The 23,650-nt window shown below is 40.5% G+C and overlaps 1 protein-coding gene across 1 annotated transcript in view; it reads left to right on the top strand.

Moving 5' to 3' along the window:
• adam12 (ADAM metallopeptidase domain 12) overlaps positions 1–23,650 on the top strand; it is a 91,641-nt gene that overhangs the window by 56,269 nt on the left and 11,722 nt on the right. Inside the window, exons 11-19 of the mRNA XM_034237681.1 lie at positions 2,618–2,766; positions 12,174–12,351; positions 15,730–15,819; positions 16,996–17,191; positions 17,307–17,415; positions 17,886–18,084; positions 20,852–20,929; positions 22,846–22,954; positions 23,218–23,404. Of these exons, the coding sequence (XP_034093572.1) occupies positions 2,618–2,766; positions 12,174–12,351; positions 15,730–15,819; positions 16,996–17,191; positions 17,307–17,415; positions 17,886–18,084; positions 20,852–20,929; positions 22,846–22,954; positions 23,218–23,404 (1,295 nt within the window). The remainder of the gene's footprint in view (positions 1–2,617; positions 2,767–12,173; positions 12,352–15,729; positions 15,820–16,995; positions 17,192–17,306; positions 17,416–17,885; positions 18,085–20,851; positions 20,930–22,845; positions 22,955–23,217; positions 23,405–23,650) is intronic.

Raw genomic sequence — 23,650 nt, 5'->3', positions numbered from 1 at the left:
GCCTTATACATGCATGCCTTCTTGAAAAGGCTAAAATCGCAAAGTTCCCTCCAGAGGACGTTTGGACTCCTTTGTTCTATAACACAATTACATCACTATGTAACACTAGAACTTCTATTGACTAGTGCTCCACCACATAATACGTGATAGGCTAAGAGGCGGGGCATCTCTAAGCGGTTGACCAATCACAACAGAGTTGGCCAGCTAACCAGTCAGAGCAGACTGGGCTCTGGTTTCAGACAGAGGGTGAACAGAGGTGCTGCAGCACAGGCAGTATGAGACAAATAAATAACTTTGTTTGAACATTAAAGCATGTGAACATGTCACAGTAGAGGCACAGAATACAAATATGAACTTGAAATCTAGCATAATACGGCCCATTTAAACAAAGCCACATACTGTATGCCTTTTAATGAGAAGTGATCAATTGTTTATACCAGCTCTTAGTGCACAGATTTTAATTATATATAAACACAAAGCTGTGCATAACCCGCGGTACACTAAATAATTGCACATAGTAAATTAGCTTGAGGAGCCTGTTGGGTTCCACTGCCTCCACTTGACACACATCACAAAGTGGAAATTAGCCCAATGCTATTACTCCCCAGCCCAGATGTGTTTCCCCCATTAATAGATATGTTTTCTGCTGGCCGTGGCTGCTGTAAGGCATCTCCAGATGTTTGTCTTCCCCATTACTTACACATGGCAGATGGTTTGGACAGAGATTAAAGGGCACTGTAACCAGTTAGAGGGCTTCCAGATGAGATGAACCATTTCTCCAACCATACACAACCATGTGTGTTAATCAGCCTCAAATCTTTTATTTTGCCCACATGTTTTCTCAGTTTAAACACCATAATGTGATTTATTGTTTTCCATTAAACTCACAAGAGTCTTTATATGAGAATGGTTAGGTTTAAACTGTGGCAGCTGGCACTATCACGTTGTGTATATGGTGCGCTGTTCAGGGAGTTGCTAGAAAAGATATCAGAAAGACTATCAGAGCATTCTCTTTGCAACAAACACTATCAGATTCTCACCATCACAACGATAGATCAGAGCGCCTTCAAATAAGTCACTTCCAAGAGTTTCATCCATTTTTGCTGATATCACACTTTTTTGTGTGGAAGCACTCAACTATGAATTGCTCGTGCGCACACACACACACACACACACACACACACACACACACACACACACACACACACACACACTGATCAACATGACAGAAGCCAAGGAAAGTTTTCCCATCCTTCTTGTTAAAAGGCGGGGTGCAGCTCCACATCATGCTGCTCTGTAATCAGAGCAGTAAATAGATTTGCTTGCCCTCAACTTTGACACATGACCCTTCCATCAAAGGAAGCATGTGATTTCCACATGTACATTTCTCATGTTGAGAACATTTGAATACCACAGTGAGATATATACAGTAGCTACGTGGGTGACCTATTTCTCAGGGGTTGCCAGATTTGAAAACGGCAGCTGGATAACATCACACGGATATCCATCTTGTCAAGTGTGGAAATTCTGTTAGAACCAAAGGGTTGAAGGACAAATAAGAACTGGAGAGTATTTTTTCAAGATCGGAGGATGGTGCTGAAGACTTTTTTGCTCTCCTGCGACTGTCTCCTTGATAGATGTTGATGTAGCCATGGTTCATCATTGTCATAATCATTCATTAGCTTTGTTAAATATATGACTAACACAATTATACAGTATCATCTGTTTTAACTTAAGGCTGGAAGATGCTTCTCTGGGTTGCAAACCTGAGACAAAAAACATTCAAAGTCAATGCATTGATTAAGATAATCAACTACTCCATGTTTATATGTACCGTGTATACATATGATTGGTACTGATCTTCTAATCTAAATTGTCAAACTTTTCCGCTATCAATGTGGGAAACGCATCCAAAATCACACGGAAATGATAAAGATTGATTTAGGAAACAGTGTTCTACTGTTTTGCATTACATGAAGTACATCGAATGTCCTAAAACTTTAACAACAACTGTGTGTACCTCTTAATTAACTCACGTAATTGAATTAGTTCAAACTGCAGAATTAAGCTTAATGACGCAGAAAGATCATTACATCAAGACAACACCCTTGGAACTGGATAGGATACTGTCAGTGTGTCATTAATGTCCACCTGTCTCACCTTGGCATACATACATTATTTACAGAGCTACATTGACTTTATTGCTCAGTCACCCATTCAAATGCCATTCTCTGTCTCTGTCTGCCTCGTGAAGGGCAGTGTTCCCGTGTATCCATGCAGCGCTAGGTTTATGGAGCTTACTGCAGTACTGTAGCTGTCTTCACTAGCGGCGGCTATGATTGGGTCTGCAGGGGTAATGGAGTCGCAGATGAATTCAGGCCTCCATGAGCAGAATAAGTCATAGAAGAAGGGTGAGGGCGCAGGTCTTACAGTTACTGAACTGTTTGGGTAATCTTCAGCTTGAAAATGCTCTTCCTCGAACTGTCACTTCACTTCCCTCTTTTCTTCTTGAGTGACGGTGCACTTTGGTTTTTACTCAAAGCACTTCAAACATACACAATTCCACATAAGTACAACGTTCTCATGTTGTGGGGTGTCTGGTTTTTTCCCACTGCAGGATCACTCTGAGAACCCGCTGGGTGCAGCCGTGACTTTGGCACACGAGCTTGGACACAATTTTGGGATGAACCACGACACGCCAGAGCGCGGCTGTGGCTGCAGGATGACCGTTGACCGCGGGGGCTGCATCATGACCCCCTCCACAGGGTGAGCACTTTTGGTGATCCTTTTCTTAACAAATGTAGAGCTTTGATTCCTTTTGAGTAAGATCTATGATTTAGGCTTTACAACCAAAATGGAAGACACACGTTTTGCTGCTGGACTTGTTGAGATAGATTCGTATTAAATGTCCTTTGCCACACACCGTCATATTTCAGACAGGTTTACAGTTAGGGATTTAGGCCGTTTGTCTGTGTGTGGGTGCCCTGATTTAGCACCAATTACCCTTTTAAAACCTTGCTTCGCACAGTTTCTGGATTAAAATGTTTATCAGTCCAACATTCTATTAACTTGAATAGTCAAAAAGAAGTGATTATTACATCTCCCACAGTGAGCTGCACAGGTTGGATCACTCTTCATTGTTTATGTGTTGTTGTTTGAGATGAATCACACACACACAGACACATACAGTTTGGCCTGAGACTAAAGCAGCTGCTTTTGAATTCCACTTGTGTTGCCTGGGTTGCTGAGATAACACTGCTGCTGCGAATGATGGACTCTTGTGAATGTTAGTAAACAGCAACCAGATAAGGAGAACCCAGAGTGCAATACGAGATTTCACTCTTGGTCCGGTGCCAGTCTGATGGTGAGTCCCACAACCCGCAGACAAATGTGGTCAGGACAAACTCCACAACACTGCGAGGAAGACGAGGACTGAAGGCTAAAATGCAGAGCTACTGTTGTTGTTCAAATATTTTATTGAGTTTTTAAAATACAAATCAACGAAACTTCTCTCAATGGCCCACCCACCACACAAAAAACAACATTATCCCCAGTCTAAATGTGTCCCCCACTTCTAAGATGCATGGGCGAAATACATAATAACACAAGAGGGCAAATGTATAGAAATGCTAAAAAAGGTAAACACAGGTATTTGTAGTCAGAATTAAACTGAATAGGTCTGAGAGGCTGTGCTTGAGTTCATCACATTGAACAGGTCCACTACAATCAATGTCCCTTTGAATTAAGTAACACACGCTGTGACTATTATCATTCAACTTTGAAATTCAAAGGAGATATAGGCTTCAATTATGTTAAGAAATCAGCAGAGACACAGAAGAAGAAAACCGTGAGTGGTCTATGAGGTCATCCTTCAAAAAAGCCACATAGTGCACAGAGAAACACATAAATAACGTATCTTACTATGTCCCAGAAAAACTTGAATAACCTTTTACTACACAAATAGAAAGGAGGGAGTGGAGGGGCTTTCTAAAAGAGTGCATGTCATTGCAGCCGCTGGCAACAGTGAGCTCGTCCTGCTCGTCTCCTAATACAACATTTATTTCAGCAAATAACACCACTGGATTTATGCACTGTGGATTTTACATATGCACTCAGCGTAATGACATGACTGCTCAAAGATTTTAAATGACAATGGACTACATGATCTAAATGGGTGGAAATTAGTCACCTTGTTATTACATTATTTACACCAGAGTTTGTTTACAAAGCCCAGTGCATACTGCAATCTAATTATCAGATCAGGCACATTAAAAGTTGAGAGGGACGACCTTTACTTTCTGAAACTCGCTCCTCCATTTGCTCAGTAGAGTTTTAAATCAATACACAGTGGGATGCTGACATTTTCCCTGGCAATGTTCTCCTTCTGTTTACTTATCAATATTGTATCTGTGCATCGACCATTGCTTGCTGAAAGTTGGTACTCATTGACTTTTATGATGGGGTTGATCTTTCAAAGACTCCTAGTCGAGTCAATTTATTTTATATATCCCAATATCCCAAATCTAGTTTGCCTCAGGGTGCTTTTCAATCAGTAAGGCATACAACTCTCTGTGTCCTTAGACCCTCAAAACTGATGAGTTAGGAAAACACGAAAGAAACCTCAGGAAGAGCAAATGAACATAGATGCAATAGATGTTGTGTGTAAAGAAGAACCAACATAATACAATCACCATCTAAAGAATCAACATGATACAAAGAAAGCAATCGTATAGGATCACAGCTTCCAGGTGGGCCAAGTAGATTTATTTGATTGACACATTTTGTTTAAAGAATATGTGTAATGTGAATGTGGTCCCTATTTGTATATCGTTTTTTGTAAAATGTGTTGTTAGCTAGCTGCTAATGTTTTACTTTAGTCCTTTGGCAACATGTTGGACCGTGAATCTATGAACTATTTAAGCGTCTCTGCTGATTATTTAGCTTTAGCGCTCCATAACCGCTTTCATTATTTCAGGCACCTGTTTTCCTTACAACATGCTGGCACCTGTTCAGCACCAACAGGCAATTAGAGCATTAAACGGCTAAAGAGAAGGATAATTACTTCATGAGTCGGTTAAGATTAACACAGAGCGTAAAGAAAAGTGAATATTGGACTTCCATTCGTCAGATGGCCCCAATCACAACTGCAAATGAGTGGTTTCGTCGCTCTGGATATGCCTGATGCATAAAACAAGGCCATTCTTCCCATAATGCTTTGCAATATTGTGATAATAGCTTATTTTACCTCTTCCAAAAGTTAAACTTATATTGCTTTTATAATGATGATCATGCGTGTGTTTGTTTTGATGTTTGATATCCACTGTTGTCTAGACAATGTTGTTGTCTAGAGATGATATCAGAAGTTTGTCATGGGAACATATCTCGCCACAGTGCATGAGCCAGCTTGAAAGATTCAAATGACTTTACCAAAGTTCACTTCAGCTGGTTATCTCCCTAATTGAATTTCCTAAACTGTCTGCAGACTTCACCGTTTCCTGTTGACAAATCCCAAACATTTACAAACCGATCTAGAACTCATTTTCTCATCACTGTATAGTTCATTTTTTACATATACTAGCAACCTCCTCTGACCCTATGCCAGGATGCCTCCTGAATGATAAAACCCATCTTTGTAAAGCAGTGCAGCTCATTTGACTATGCGTTTGGAATATTCCCATCTTAGACTTGCTAATGGAGGAGAGGACAGGTTGCATCTAAATGACGAGATTATCAGTGACGCTGCCAGCTGCAATCAAAGCCAGGGCACACGGAGAGGGATCCGCAGAGAGGCGCTTCATGCCTGGATACACATGCGGAGCAAGGAAGCACTCCTTATTTTCTCTTTTATCCCCCTCCGTAGTAAAGCAGAGGGAGAAACACAAGGAGGTTGAGGTAGGAGACAAACAGGAAGATGACAATGAAGTAATTGTTTGGGGACACACGTACGTCTATGGAAGGCGTACGAGCGCTGAAGTATGGCCACGAGAGATTTGTGTCATTACAAAGAATGAACATTTGAGGGATGGATGAGAGAAACAAAGTTGGACATATTGAAGTGGGTATGTCTTTTAGGAGTTGAGCTAAGAGTTGCGTCAGGTGAACGTGGGGAGAAAGCTCAAACGTATTTTCTTGTGTTTATACGTGTTACCTGGGAGAGAGGTGAAGCCCAACAGGGAGCCGGGGATGGACCTTGAGGCCAAGGAGGTGAATTGTTTGTCAACACAGCATGAAATAGCTTGCGTTTGTTGTTTTTCCTCGCCGAATTGACAGTGCAATTGAGGTGAAAAGGTACATAATGTCATTATCTGAAGACATTCTGCAGAGGAGAGGAGGAAAACAGGTAGCTAGCTTGCTGGTGGGTAAATGTTCTCAGTAAATTAAGCTTGTGTTTTGCTTCTGTTTTTCATCATATTTAATCACCAAAGGCTCCTGCCAGCCAGTGTTGCAGCCTAACATTTACCAAAAGGTCAGACATGTCTCTCCTGCTTAGCTTGGACTAAATGCATGTCAGTCAGTAGAGCAGCTTAGAGAGCGGTAGAGACAGCTTGATGTCAGTCAGAGAGACTGCAAATAGACGAGCCCTCATGTGACCAATGTGTGTGTTCCTCCTCCTCTGAACCCTCTGGCCTCACGTGTAGAGATGATCAAACTGACGGGAATCATCTGTACTGCAAATATGGCTCTAGATCTGGGCAAAGCTCCTTGGCACACAAGAGACTGTATCTCTGTATAATGTGAGAGCTTTGGTAGATTCTTTTTACAGGAAGGCTGAATGACAAACGGGCGGTTTAGGATTTAGAACAGGGGTGGGGAACCTTTTTCCTCTCAAGGGCCATTTCAATGTTTTCAACATCCTCCGAGGGCCGTACAAATTATTGACCTCTGCTTAAAAATACTAAAATCACAGCCCATTCATTTGGCCTTTCTTTCATGCTTTACAAAGAAAAAGCAACCTCTTAATCCAGATATCTTACCATGACTCGCGCATGCATGCACGTGCACGGTTGTGGCATGACCACCAAAACAGAAAGATATGGACACAAGATGTGTGCAAATGTATTTAGTTTCCTATCAACATGATTTAAGTGGGGGGGACCTAACCTCCTCTAGGAGGGTCCGGGGGCATGCTCCCCCCCGAAAGATTTTTTTTTTAAATGTTGAAGTTAAAAGCATCAATCTGGTGCACTTTGAGAGCAACATTAGATCTATGGATACATCTCTCAACACCCATATGAAACAGAACTGTAAGCAGATTTACTTTTTCTTTATGGATATTTGACAAATCACTCCCCTTTCAAACTGTATTCTTGTTTATTAATAACAACTTTTTTTTACTGTCATATAGTATTTTATACCTGTTTACTTTATTCTCTTGTTTTTTTATAACTATAATGATCATTTAAAGATGTGCCTTTACCTCACTGGTTGTAGAAAAAGCTTCTTATATTCGTTAGCATAGCTAGCTAACCAGATGCTAATAACAACAAAGTTATTGACTGTATGATCAGTATGACAGATCGCCACTGGGTTTACAACTAAAGACACAGCCACGCAAAAACTGCAGCATGTGTACGGCTCCTTATCGGTACTGCAATTTTTGGAAGTGCCGGAGCGGAGCTGCGTTCTGGTGCTCACTGCTCCCCGTCAGAACTACACCCCTGTCAGACGAGACATATACCACGTGATGACACGTTAGGCTTGTGTTGTGTACAAGGACCCTGACCGTTGCCAGGAAAAACAGGCACTCACTTGTTTAATTATTTTGCTGTCTAGATTTCTTTAATTTTTTTCTTTTTTGCGTGTGTTTATAAATTACCTCGAGGGCCACACCAAATGGTCTCACGGGCCGTATACGTCCCGGGGGCCGGAGGTTCCCCACCCCTGATTTAGAAGATCGTTTTGTTCATTTCATTTCCTTTTTTTTTTTCAAGGATTCCTGTCCACAGTTCAAAATCAAAGTGTGTGTGCCAAGATGACGCACCCACAAAGACAGGGAAGAAAGAGACTGCAAGCTTTGATTAACACTAAATGCAAACATAACCTTTGTTATGGTTGGTGGAGAACCTAATGTCAACTAAACATCCAGTCTACAGAAACAATTAGAGCTTTGTTTTTAGTAAACATACTGAATTACTTCTCTAACTCATTTGAGAGATTGTTCATTCTTCCCTAATTTCTGTTTTGAGGTAAATGATCCACAACTACTATTTTTGCCCACAAACAAAAGTTATTTCATGTCGTCAGGAAAGTATAAATGATCATTTAAAAAAGCGTTTAGAGTATAACAGATGTTTAAGGCTGTAAAGCGTACATGAGATTATGATGAACAGTGTTTTATTCTCAGTGTGAACGACATATTTGCCTTCCAAACATCATTAACAGTCAGAAAGGAGCTGACTAATTGGATTTAGTTAAACAGTTGTGCGCAGGGAAATGTGTTCCACCCCAGCAAACTTCACCTGGGAAGGGAGCGGGGCTTTATGCTAATATTATCCAGGGAAACCTACACTCTGTGCTCCGCTCATTTCCTGAACAGCGGAGCAGCTGTGTGGTCTCAGCTGTAATAACACACACCTTCTGTATGGGTCTAATGAAGACTGAGATCTGTACATTTGAGCTTTTTCTACATTTTTAATTCTGATTTATTGTGTGTCTCTCTGTGGGTTTTTAGCTGTAATGTGACTCGTGGTGGTGGGAACATGGTTGTTGTTTTTGGGGTTTTTCTATATATTTTGTCAGAAGTTCTGCTTTAAAATACGGCACTTATCAAATATATCTATGTGTAGAAAAAAAGGTTCACAATTTAACTGCATGCATACATAAAATAAACATTTAAGGCCCTAAAAAAAAGTTTCTTAAAATGATTAAAGACACATTTTCCTGCCAAGGTAAGATCAGTTTTGACAGTTTTATGAAATATCACATTTTAACAATCACATTGCTTATTGCTCTTAAACATTCCCCATTCTTCCATACTCAGCATCTGCATTGCATACCTAATGAACTCTTATTCAATATTGTCTTTTCCTGTTCATTTAAATGTATTCCTATCCTCCAAATAAAAGATACAGCCATTCAGCAAAAGGCACAAAAACACTTGCAAAGCATTTGTTCTCATCAGTTTCAGGACAGTTAGTCTCTCGTCGTCGTATCTGCTCATTCTCATAAAAACCTGCACTAGGCAGCGAGTGATGGAGAAGCAACATATTCCTGTATCATCCCTGGACACCTTATGAGGCAGACACTGAATTTATTACCAGGATGGAGCGGGCACCTGTTACCCGGAGGGATGTCAGCTGCAATTACCAAAGCCCTGTTCATACACAGTAACTGGCCACATTGGACATTATTTAAACATAGATCATTTGGAAGGATTTCCTGGCTCCCGCCGCGGCCGCTCGAGGTGCCCTCTGTTTTAAATCGTCAAGCATATAAATGACAGAGCACGTCCTAATGGCTCACTTGTAGATAGCTGTGTTTAATTGGCTTTAAATGTCATTACCCTCGTTCAAAATCCAATCAGTAATGTTGCATTACTTTTTTAGTTTTGTGTCTCAGCTTCACTCGACCTTGGCATTTACCAGTATATATATTGTCATTATTTTAAATCATGGAACCAATAGGAGGGCTGTACAATACAGTATATTACTGATAGTTAACATATGCTGAGAAAGGTTAACCCTGAAGATAAAGTGTGTTTTTGTCAGAGAAGGTCAGTGTTTTAGAAGATAAATCAGTTTACAGTCCACACAAATGAGTTATCCCAAAGCAAGAGTGCTTTTGGGTAATCTATTGATTTTAACATACATTATCCTTATTATCTTCATAAGACTTTCCATTTGGGTCTAATTTGGTCTAAAGAAACCACATTTCTCTCAGTAAAGAAATCTCTACAGAACTTTTAACATTAATGCCAGTTTATTGAGAACAGACTTTGCCCCTTACACATTTCAGCCCTTCATGCAGATCCCAAAGCATGCCTGTGTTTTGTTATCAGTGACAGCCCATGCTATTTGCAAGGGACTTGGTTAGATGTGCATGGTTTAGTCTTGATTTTTCTGCATGGGTGTCAACGCACAGGGTAGCAAAGCTCTTATTCTGTTTGTGTAACGGAGGAGGATTAAAGGAGCAGACGAGGGCAGGTGGATTGGCTTTTGGTCAGTGACAGATGAAAGCAGCTGACACATAAAGGTGTGAGTGAAGACCCAACACTTTCACCCCAGGGTGGGCGTTAGAAGAGGATGTTTTCTGTGTTAAATATTCTCTGGATATATGTGTTCTCGTTGGGAAAAAGCTGACGTCTTTGCATTAAATGCCTCTAACGTTAACGTCCAGTCCCCTCTGGAGGAACTTCACTATAGTCAACTAACAACAGTGAAATAACCATGCAGTTACATCAGCCAAATCCCCCTTAGGCAAAGGCAAAGCATCACACTAATGTTCCCCTCTGTCCAACGCCAGGCTCCTCATAACATATTCTGTGTAATGTTGAGTTTTCACAAATCTGCCTAGTCAAGCCGCGAGCTCTGCAGACAGTCTCCACGCCCTGTTGCGTTTCAGGACCCCAGTTAGTCTTTTGCTGCATAAGTGCGTGTATGACATATTTCTGTCTGAAGTCGAGCTTTTCAAGTATCAGATGCCAGCCGCCTCTCGCTGTGCCATGTCTGCCAACACCAGCCATAGCTGTCTAACACCGCACATCCTCCTTTTGAAACTAAGCTCAGTCCCATTGTGGCTGTGGTAGCTGTGAGATACTCATTTTACACCCTAAAGCCTGCTTTCTGTGTCAGTTCCTTTGTGATGCTGCTTTTTAGTTAGCCGGCATAGAGCACAAGGTAGAAAGATGGTTGAATTCCCTTTTTACTCTGTGTTGTAGTTGAGTATGTCCTGTGGCTTTTTTTATTATACCTCCAGTGTGTTGTGTTTAGTGTTAAAGGCAATGCCAAAACATTCGAGTCCAATACAGTACAATAAAAACCTTTTTAAAATCAAACAAAATTGACAAACAGTATATAACATATAAAACAATGTCATACAAAATATTCAATCGATTTTGAGGCGTCGAAGCGGAGACAAAGTCCTCAGAGGGTTAAGCAAAGGTTTTAAAAGTTACATTGTTCATTCAGTGTGCTAGAATGAACCCAAATCAACCACTTTCTTAGAAATAATTTGAATAAAACTGCTATTTGTAACTCAAAAAAGGTGTTTTTCTATATTTTTTTCATTTTTCCTTCCTCTGGTTAAGCAACACAATATCTGAAATGTTTTTTTCCTATTTATGATTGTATTCCTTGTATATTTTTTCTGCATATATGCTTTTCCATCCCTTTGCTCATGCCTCAGTCTCTTCCTCTGGTCCTGTCCCCACTCTGTATTATTCTGTTCTTTTCTCCGACACATCTCCATATTATTTGTGTTTTTCTCTCCATCTCTCTGCCTATTTATTTCTGGTCCTTGGTTCCTAGACTTGCAGAAGCTCACTCGAGCAGGAGGGCCATTCCCCCGGGCTTCACAGCTGTTATTGGCCTATCACACAGTTTCATCTTTACAAGTCATAAAATGTTCCCATTTTCAATACCAAATCCAATTTCTTCACTCACTAAATTAGACATTAGTCAGCCCTTCAGGTAAGCGATACCAGGGAGGGAAATTAATGTGTTAGAAATGATGTGGTTTCAGTCTTGCTTTTTTCTCAATGTTCCACCTACACACATGTGCTCGCACACACACAAGTGATCCACGTCCAACAAACGCCTCCTCACACGCTTCCCTCCAGTTAGCTGCTTAAATTGTCCATGTGCTGCCAGGATGTGCCTCTTGCAAATGTAACTGCCAGAGAAAATGTTTCTCTGGATAGTTGATGGCCCGTTTATGAATTGAGTAGGATTGAAAATCTATTGACCCGGAACTTATACTGTACAATGTCAGTAGACCATTACATTTGTGTGAAAAGCCCTATTAAATACTAATATTGAACAAAGGAACCAGTGGCAGCTCTGCTCATGTACTGGCTCAGCTGAACGCTTGAATCCACTTTTATTACAGATCATTTTGCTAGTGATCCTTCTGTGTCTAGGGCAAATCTGTGACATTTATATGTCATGAAATCCATAAAGACATTCAAGCCATGTCTCTTAATTTCTGTCAACTTTGTTTTTCCATTTTTCTTGTAGGCATCCTTTTCCAACGGTGTTCAGTACATGCAGTAAGAAAGACCTTGCTGCCAGTCTGGAGAAAGGCGTGGGCATGTGTCTGGACAACATGCCCGAGGTCAAGGTGCTCTACGGTGGACAAAAGTGTGGCAACGGCTACGTGGAGGAGGGAGAAGAGTGCGACTGTGGGGAGCCGGAGGTAAGATGGAGACCAGACATCTTTGTCCTGACTTGCTTAGTCGATCAGTCTGTAACTTCAAGTGTGTAGCACTGATTGTATTTGCTGTATACAAATATTAGATCACAAAAAGCAATTCAGAAAATCAATATTCTACTCTTTGGTGATTTAAGAAGTGTTGTTAATGTGATTCAGAAAGATTCCATAGGTGGTCCTTTCCCAAAAATGTCCAACAACAGTTCTGATTTTCATGTCTAATTATTATAAAATGCCCATTCAAATATATGAATACTCAAACACAAGGGAAATACTGGTACCACATGCTTTTCTGACTTTATACTGCCATTACAAAGCCTATGGTGCAAAGAAAATAACAGTTCTGTTAGCAATCAACCAGAACACTGAAAGTCTCGACAGCTCCCTCAGACCCCCCGACCGAACACAACAAATATCAGGTCAAACTTTCTGTTGACATTGACCTTGTGTTTGGCGCTTAAAAGCATCAGAACCCACTTTAAAAAAAAAAAAAGACTAAAAGCTGAGCAAATCACCGGAAGCAAAGTGTTTTATTTACATCACACCTTCCCTCAGTGTCCCACATGTGCTGAGCGGTGCCCTGACAGGCTGCCAGGAGGACTTCATGTCCTGGTTGAAGGCCCATTAATCAAACCACTGTCCAACTGTGGCAAAAGAAACAAACAAAGCTGAAATAAGCTTTCTTTGGCTTTGCAAAGGCATGTATGATGCATTTTGAAACCCCCTTTGTTTCTGCCTCACACACACTGCAAGGCACCATGGGAAGTGAACTTAGTCATATGTCGGAAGCAGGTATTACTCAGTTTCAGCGATGTGGAGATTTGATGATAAATAAACATTCATATTTATTCATTAAAATATCTCAAGGTTTTGCTGGAGAATGTAAGGTGGTGAAACTACGTATATACTAACTAAGCACTCATATACTAACTAAGCACTCATATACTAACTAAGCACCTATATACTAACTAAGCACTCATATACTAACTAAGCACCTATATACTAACTAAGCACTCATATACTAACTAAGCACCTATATACTAACTAAGCACTCATATACTAACTAAGCACTCATATACTAACTAAGCACTTATATACTAACTAAGCACTTATATACCAACTAAGCACTCATATACTAACTAAGCACTCATATACTAACTAAGCTAAGCACTCATATACTAACTAAGCACTTATATACTAACTAAGCACTCATATACTAACTAAGCACCTATATACTAACTAAGCACTCATATACTAACTAAGCACCTATATACTAACTAAGCACTCATATACTAACTAAGCACTCATATACTAACTAAGCACTCATATACTAACTAAGCACTTATATACTAACTAAGCACTCATATACTAACTAAGCACTCATATACTAACTAAGCACTCATATACTAACTAAGCACTCATATACTAACTAAGCACCTATATACTAACTAAGCACTCATATACTAACTAAGCACCTATATACTAACTAAGCACCTATATACTAACTAAGCACCTATATACTAACTAAGCACCTATATACTAACTAAGCACCTATATACTAACTAAGCACTCATATACTAACTAAGCACCTATATACTAACTAAGCACCTATATACTAACTAAGCACCTATATACTAACTAAGCACTCATATACTAACTAAGCACCTATATACTAACTAAGAACTCATATACTAACTAAGCACCTATATACTAACTAAGCACTTATATACTAACAAAGGACTGGCTTATCTAAAGCCAGTTGAGTAGCACTTAAAATGGTTTGGCTCTATGAAACCTAATGTACTTATATGATTCTGTTTTCTTCACGTTTGTATCTTCTTGGTCGAATGCACTTATTGTAAGTCGCTTTAGATAAAAGCGTCAGCTAAATGTAATGTAATGAAACAATGTCTGTATCTTCAATCTTAAAAATAAGGTCAGCTTAAGATATTAAATAATAAAATATCTGTCTGATAAATTGAAATAGCCTGATCGATTTTACAACGTATTCTCTACAAGCTGTTTACTTCGAATACTGGAGGTAATAATGTGGGTTAACTTACAATATGTATTTGATAAACACATTTTGGTGTTACAGAGTGATGTCTCTTTCCTCAAACTATCTTTGTATGTGTTCTTTAACGGTAAGCGCCGGCTATAATGAGCCCGCTAACATGATATCTATTGAGGAGAAAAGAGAGAAGGCTTCATAATGCATCTGTTAACATCAGAGCTCGACATGTGATTCCTAACCAGGATTAAAGACAGCTTTGTTTATTGAAAAGAATAAATGTTTTAAATGGATACTTAAGTTCGTAATTGTGCTGATACAACGCTTTAAAATGACTCAACAGCGTGTTTGCTTCTTTGGTGTTGCGACTAAGCTCTTATTTATTTACAGGCCACTGTAGGCAGTGTTTTAGTGGAGTCATGGTGTTTTACCACCAACGAACAAACTGTATGATTTACATTTGTTAACTCCATCTCAGCCAGTTTGCCCCTCCATGATGTCACCACAAAGGGCCTGCTTGTTTTATCCGCTGGCCCACATAGACCAAGAGATGAAAGCCACCGTTTATCCCCTCTCTAAACAATAGGCTTACATCGGGGCCACGAAGTAAACAGCCAGACTCGTAAAACCGCACACAAACTGAAAATTAGACGTCCGACAAGCCGGCTGCCTCCAGTTCCCAGACCTCATCAAATCTCTTCTTTACCTTGGAGCCCCACAAGCGAAACAGCCACGTTGAGAAGGGATAAACGATAGTGGGAGTAGTTTCCTGGGTGCGATGCGTGACACTACTTGGAAAACAAAGCTGATGTGTCTTGGCATTCAATAGAAGATTAACATTGCAACACCGTCCCTGAAGTCTTTACAGCATTACTTCTCTTTCCACTTCCCCTCATGTCTCCTCTCTCTTCTTGTTGTCGGTTTCTGCCGGCAGCACTCTGATCCTGTCATTGTGGTGAAGTGGCTACAATCTTCGTCTCTTAAAAGCTCAAGATCCACTCCTGCTCCTTTCCATGATAGCCCAATAGTCTATTATTCCACTATATACATCAAATCTCAGTTGAAGATCTCCCTCCCAACTGTTACTTATATCTCTTGTTTCACCTCACCCACGTTTTGACCCCACCCAGGGCATCCTGTCAAACACACCATTCCCAAATCAAGAACATATGAGTTTGAGTTAATACATGTAATACATCCATTCAAAGTTCTCCAGGTCAGAGAAGTGGGAATCCCCTGACAGGAAGTCCGCCCCCCTGACCTGGAAGTCTCGATCTGACTGTGAGCAGCTGAGAGAACAAAGATCACGTCCACATGATTTTAAACATTTTGTTTTCTTCCCCATATCCCAGGAATGTATGAACCCATGCTGCAACGCCACCACATGCACCCTCAAGGGAGACGCCGTGTGTGCCCATGGACAGTGCTGTGAAGACTGCAGGGTAAGAGTTCTTACTCAGGTCATCTTATGTATTCCCCCTTCTACTTTGGACCCCCTCTTCACATTTAAAAAACCTTTCTGCCATTCTCATTGCTGTAAAGGTTCTGAAATTGCATTTTCACTGCTTCTATGAACATTACAAAAAGCAGTACTCTGCGGAGATGAACATTTTTCAATTCAGAACTCAAGCGCCAAGACTCAGAACTTCCTCTTTTAATTCTCTCTTCTAGGTTATTAGGAGACTCATAATAGTGTGCCCTTGTGTATGATTTAATATCTCAGGGCAGTTCATTCCATCTTTGTATATTTTACCTCAAGGCTGATTTCAGTTATGGATAAGTTCTCAAGTTGAAAAGCGGAAAGTTATCCGTGGTTTTTCACTTTGACATGAACATCTTTTTACTGAGTACTTTAGATGTGTGTTGTTTCATTGAAAAGGAACATTTGTTTGAGGTTAATTAATTACATTTAGTCTTTTCATTATGTCCTCGAACATGTCTCCAAATAAGTCCTTCTTTTTGCTTTACATTGAAACACATTTTAAATCATAACAAATAATACAATATTATGTTCTACTTTACACTATAGCCCCATTTCCTTGGTGTTTTTATCTGAAGATCTATGTATTGCTTATTTTGGACATAAGAGTACCTTTTACATTCATTCTCATAATTGAATTAAACCTCCATGTCCTTTTCTCGTTTTTATGTAACCTGGACAGATCCTTTATATTAAATGTTCTTCTGCGTTAAACGCTCTTTGTTAACTTTAATTGTGGAGGAAATTGTTTCAATACGTTTTTTAAAAAGTGTTTTTTTCACCTCTGTGGCACGAGGAACTTTACATGTAAAGCAATAGTCAGGTAAAAAATATAATTTCTCCAATTAGCCTCAACTGTACTTTGTGGAGTGTTTTGTGCTAGCAGGCTAAACAAAAAAGAGGAAGATGTTGCATGTTTTTTACTAACCAATTTGTCCTACCTAAATGGAAATCATCATGAAGTCAAGGTAAAATGTGAAGACAACTGCAGTGCTAACCCAAAGAGAATGGGCTAGTAAAACCTGATGCTTTTAATATGTCAAAAACACTGAACATTTCATCAAAAGCATTGACTTTAACAGATAGATGGTCATCAATTCTGAAATGGCTCACTGAGCTGTACCGTATGCGTTCACAGCTGAAACCGGCTGGCACCATGTGTCGAGAGTCCAGTAACTCCTGTGACCTGCCAGAGTTCTGTACCGGTGCCAACCCTCACTGTCCAGCCAACGTCTATCTGCATGACGGGCACGCCTGCTACAGCGTTGAAGGCTACTGCTACAACGGCATCTGCCAGACGCATGAGCAGCAATGCATCACCCTGTGGGGGCCAGGTAGATAAATGGCTCCTGATCAGCTGTGTACATCGTCTTTACTGTCATTAGGGACATCTTTCACTTCAATTTGGTCGTTATGTTTAGCATTTTGCTTGTTTGTCTTTGTGCGAAGGAGCCAAACCTGCCCCTGGGATTTGCTTCCAGCGAGTCAACTCTGCAGGAGATCCTTACGGGAATTGTGGGAAGGATTCCAAAGGCTCCTTTGCCAAATGCGATGCGAGGTAAGTTTCTGCAGCTGCACTGATGTGGTAGAGGTACGGAGAAACGACTGTGCAAAACAAAACTGATTAGCTTAAGTGGTATCATTAGAAATCTTCAGTGTGTGGTGGAATCTGACATGTGATCTTCAAACAAAAGTTTACACGGGTGAAAACATTTAATTTGAGGAAGATGGCAGCTAATTACGGTCTATGAAAGTATTCATGAATCATTTTAAGCTATTCTTTTAAGATAATTGTTCCAAAGATCTCGTCCCTTTGGGTGAATTCTGTATTCAAGCACTTTGTTAATTGATGTAATTGCTTTAACGACCGTAGGACTGAAGCACTCTCTTCAGCAGTCTTTCATCTGTCTCTACATTTACTTCTCCTTGTGTTTGATTGACAGGCCTTCATGCTTTATTGATGAAGCAGTTTAACTATGTGTCTTTAATGTTTTTGCCAACGCATGTGTTTCTGTGGGTTGTATTCAGGGATGCAAAGTGTGGAAAGATTCAGTGTCAAGGAGGAGCCAACCGGCCAGTGATCGGGACAAATGCTGTTTCTATTGAAACAAATATCCCGCTACAAGAAGGAGGCCGAATTCTGTGTCGAGGAACGCATGTGTATCTGGGCGATGACATGCCTGACCCTGGGCTGGTGCTGGCTGGCACGAAGTGTGGAGACGGCATGGTGAGTGATCAGTTTAATTCTACAGAGACATTCTACCAGTACTAGGCCATTAGTTAAGAGTTTTTCCTTAACAACCCTCCAGTTAGTGCTTTTTTATTGTAAGTAAGGAAGTTGTTGAACATGAGTTCTGGTCTTAATATGCTCAATATGGGCCTAATAAGGCAGTAGTACCACAACAATAGTAATTCTCCCATAATAACACCTAACAAATATGGTCTATTCTTATGTAACAAGACATGAAACTACTACTACTAAGTGTTCATTGTGTCAAAAAAACTTAAAATGAGGTATAACTAGTTGATGGTGAATATGTGTATCTAAAGTGTTACCGTCCTTTTCTATTCCTGTGTCTCAACTATGCACAAGTGTTTATAAAACTAAATGAAATCATAAGTAGTATATACAACAGTAATGTGCTGTATAAGCTGCTTCTAAAGGTCATGCTTGCTATTCTCTAATTATTCACTACTCTAATTTACAAGTTCTTTCTATAGCTTTAGAACGAGCTGTTCCCTTGTTGTTTATTGCCCTGTAACACAGCATGGAGCTATATTATATGGAGCCCCCTAGGGGACATGGAGACATTTATTATTTGAAAAAAATAATAATAATAATGTTTTGCGAGATCTCGCAAAACTTGTCATTTAGCTCAATGTACTTTCTGGTCAGTTCGGCTGCTACAGCAACACAGAAACCACAACAATGGAGCTGTTCATCGATTTTACTTTGAGCTTGGCCTTAAATATAAAGATATAACATCAGTGCTTGGCAATAGGCACGGGTTTCACACATAGACTGTATATATAAAGGGTTTCACATAAGTGAAGACACCTCAAGAGAACACTCAGAGCGAGGGGACGGACATGCACGTCCCTCTGAGCTGAGTTATTGACAGATTCAAATTTCGCAGATCAATAACTCATGAACATAACGTTGTAAAAATACAAACAACATGACTTTACAATCATAGCAAGGTAGACAACGAGCTACAGTCGTTTTTATCAGAGCAGTTCGATACGCGCCGTCATCCGAGCTAAACATCAATAATTGGTCACAATCTGCAGCTTGAGGAGGGAGAGGAGTGCTTAGGGACCGTCTACAAACTGCAACGGGGTTTATCTCGCAAAACATTTTATTTTATTTTTTTCAAATATATATTTTATTTTTCTCCATGTCCCCTAGGGGGCTCCGTAATATTATGTGTCCTCTCGAGACCCCAAAAAGACTGACAACTGTGTGAGCCTAGTGTAGTACTACTGTAGTATTCCTTCGGGTGCTGAGGACTGCAGTTAGGAGGCGAGGCAGAGCCAGAGGGGCTAATAAAGTTAACTCCTGAGGTAATCCACTGATCCGTATATATAGACATCATGCTGAGGGCTGGACAAGACCGTCATGGCAACCAGTTATTTTATTAGGTGTGCCTCCCAACTTTGTGCTGCCCTCAAAATCTCTCTTACCACTGCATTGAAATCAGGGCTTTCTTTCACCACGAAGGAGGCAGAAAAGGAGTTTGGGCTGGAGCACTTGCCTCCTTTATATAATATGCGGCTCATACGGGCATTGTCACCACATTTCTCTGCCGCTTTATCAATAAGTAAATGGATGAACATTACATTTAAAGCACCTCCCATGTTCCCCTTTAAACTGTGGGGTTTTCTCTGGAAGTTTTTCCTTGTACGATTTGAGGGTCTTAGGACAGAGGGTGTCGTATTGTCATACTGATATTCTGTACAAACTGTGAAGACCACTGAGACAAATGTAACATTTATGATATTGGGCTATATAAATAAACATTGATTGATTGACCTCTATCGCAAAAGTACATTTTGGTGTCCAGAGATTCAATAATACAAAAGTGCTATTTCTTACAGCATTGTTGACTCGCATCTTTACTTGTCCCTATGGTACTAGTTAAAATGTTCTTCAGCTACATACACATCAAGGCAGTTAACTTACAGAATGATAACTCTGTGTCTGAGGAATCTTCCCCGCCCCAGCCCCTCTGGTACTCCCTGATGGGATTTGCTCCTATCCAGTTGTGCAAGACATTGTGTTTTCTCACTATTTCCTGAAACACAGAACATATGATGCAAGTTTTGACACTTGGCCCATCCAGTCGACACATGCTCCTTTAGAGATACCCATGGTTTCACCTTTATAGTTCTCACAGCTGGATGATTGCATTTGCAACACCCCTCGCAGCTCTGGAGTTCGCTCATGAACATCCAGCACTCTGCCTATGTTGTTATCTCAAGGGGCTTGCCCTTGGAGCTAAAAGACCTTTGGGCTTTCTGTGCAAAATGGCAGTCTGCCATGTTAGCTTGGGTCTGTTGTCTCTGCAACATGTGACTGAGCTCCACACATTAGCATGAAATGTTGCTGGCCTGGGTCTTTCTCATCACGTGCATTTGTTCTTTTCAAAAAGGTTTTTAGAGGCAATTAGAAGAGATGGAATAGCTTGATTATGGAAGTCTTGTTTGTTTTCGGTCAAATCACAGTATATTGTGTTTATAGATTCTTCACCTCGTGAAACGTGCGGCAATTTCACAATTTTTTAATATTGTTTATAGTTTTTTAAGTATTTTTCCATCTCAATCAGCAACTGTACTCTCCTATTCGGTAGAGAACATGGAGCAGGTATAAATCATGCACCTGCTACTAAACCTGTGCACATACACGACAGATGTGATCCAACTGTACACACATCTTCTGTATTAAACCTTATTATCTCTCTCACTAAATGCCTAATGATTTCTCCCCTTTACAGGTGTGCCTGAATCGCCAGTGTCAGAATGTCAGTGTCTTCGGTGTGCACGAGTGCTCTGGGAAGTGCAATGGACGTGGGGTGAGTGCAAATGATCTGCTGGTTCAATATTTAGTGTTAAATGATGCACTGTAGCATGTTGAACAGCTCTGGGAGGACTCTGTGTGTATTAATTTAGTCACTTCCACCAATTGACTAAAGAGTGTCTTACCGCCCTCTGACTGCATACAGAAGCAGAGCAACAGTGTATTTACACTGCAGCCTGTGAGTTATGTCAGATGCTCCCATTCTGTGCGATCAATCTTCATTGTCCCACTGAGGTTAAATCAATCCCGTTTAACAGCATCATTTATGGTCTATTTAAGATGTTGTCCATCATCTTCCCCCTGTACAGTGAGAGGAAAACAGTGCAGCATTGCAGTAAGAGAACACACTGCTAGTTGTGTTGCAGTGTAAAGAAGATGTTCACCTTTCTCTCTTAGTTTTTCACATCAATAATTCAACAGGGGGTGACTTTATGTTTAGTTTACAGATTCCACAATCCACCAGGGACTAGTTTAGCTCACACTTATCTCTGATCGTATACGGCAAAGAGATTATATACACTTGTGTATTCCCCAACTTTTTCTTGTTTCTTACTTTAATGAACAAACATCTCTGTACCAATTTAGTCCATCAATATAAAAATAAACGTGTTATTCTCAACAACACAGCTGCCAGTTGACGTTCTCACTGCAATAACAAATAATAACTTTGAAAAATACTTTGCAAGAGAATAAAGTATGAAGAAATGTTTCCCATTAGGAGTGTAGACTTGAGCTGCATGTTCCCCCTGCAGGCATATCTGCCGAATCAATTTGTCTCCCATTTTCTCCGAACACCTCCCACAGTACGAGACCTGACTGGAAACGCAGTGATTATCTGATTTTACTCTGGGAGTTTAAAGAATATTGTTCGCTTGCAAGACAACTCTCTTTACCTCGCCCTGCATGTATTGTATTTTCCAGGTACATTGGTGTCTATGTGTTTTTTTCTTTTCTATACCTTATATACCCATACAGACATCTTCAACACAAATGAGTATACACATGTGAAGTGCAATCTGTCCTGATATGAGAAACTGAGGCTCAGGAAGTGAAGAGCCAGTGTGTGTGTCTAATCCAATTGTTGAAGAATGCATACTATTACATCAGACATAGCGAAAGTACTTCTTCAAATGAGCGTACAGTGGAGATGAACTGTCACTGCACACTTTTTATTAATATGCATCTTAACCTCAACAGGATTTTAAAGAAATATGTGCCCACTCTCATTTTACAGTTAGTGTCCTGAGTCTTGATTCAATAGAGACGGATCATTTCCTTGTAGCAACATAAAGAGATTTGCTTTGCTGTTGTCACATTTCTCTTAATGCACCAAATAAAAACATCTCTTTAAGCCCTCCCAAGTGCCTCTTAGCCCCGGTGTGAACAAGTGTCCGTCGCCTGGAGGCAGGGAAGGCACTTGACTGCACGCCTGTGTTTAATGTAAATCCCACATCTGCACAACTCCCTCTCTCCTCCCTCCCTTCATCCCTCTCTCCTCCGTCCCTTCATCCCTCTCTCCTCCCTCTCTCTCCTCCCTCCACACTGACAGCTGGACTGCGTCACCTCGCCAGGGAATCCTCCTGAATCAAACTTGTGCTCAGGAATCCTGACGCTTTCTGGGATGGACTCTCCCATGCACATGTTTGATCTATTATGACTCTCAGTACACACACACGCGGAGCTAGTGTCCTCTCATATTAAAAATCACTTGGACTAACCAAATGAGAGAGGTTTATGTATGAAAAATAAACCAAATCAGGTTTCATCTTGTTATTTCTGGACGCACCCATACATCATTTAAATCTGGAGTTTAGCTGGTAGGAATACAAATGCCTCTAAGTACTATTTTATGCAGGAGAAAGGGAGTATCAATATTTCATATTATGTATGGTACAACTCCCGTGTTTGCAGGTGTGCAACAACAAGATGAACTGTCACTGTGAAGCACACTGGGCACCTCCGTTCTGCGACAACGGCGGCTTCGGTGGGAGCATCGACAGCGGCCCGATGAGAGTGGCAGGTAGCGTGCATGACTTCATTTCCATCCTCTCTCATGTAGACATCTCTTTTCTTGTAGAGTCACTTCTAGATGGATAAGTAGTGTAACTTTTCTAGAACATCCTCCATGCAGAAATACATTACATTGTGTTCAGTCTGTAGCTTTAAATGAGAAGTTAATTGAGTTTGAGTGAATTACAGAGAAATGTGATTTACACACTGTGCTGCTGACCGTGTCCTAACTGTAACAGTCTCTGCCTCATGTCCTGTCATTCTGTGCTGTAGATGTGCGTGCGTGTGTATTAATGTGCGTGTTGTCGTATATGGCGTCAGCTGACAGTGTGGTCATTACTGTGGCAATCCTGGTGACCCTGATCAGCCTGCTGGTCACCACCCTCATCATCTTCATGAAGAGGAAGGCTCTGCTGCGGCTCCTCTTCAACAATAAGAAGAGCACCTTGGAGAAACTCAGGTGACACGTCTCTTCACAAAACATAACATAACAAATTGAGGCTCTGTCAGAAGTTTAGTTCTTATTCCTGCGATCTTGTTTTAATGAGATGTTTCTACCAAGTTGTAATGCAATAAGTCATTGATTTAAATGCACATGTTTTCATCACGTTTGATTGTCAGTGGACTGGCATCAAAAACAAGCAACCATCACTCATCACAATCGAATATGGCTAAACCTGAAGCTCATAGTTTCTTGTTTATTTAA

Source organism: Gymnodraco acuticeps, unplaced genomic scaffold, assembly GCF_902827175.1.
Source record: "Gymnodraco acuticeps unplaced genomic scaffold, fGymAcu1.1, whole genome shotgun sequence".
NCBI classification, from domain to species: Eukaryota; Metazoa; Chordata; class Actinopteri; order Perciformes; family Bathydraconidae; genus Gymnodraco; species Gymnodraco acuticeps.
This window is presented reverse-complemented; position numbering and strand designations above follow the sequence as displayed.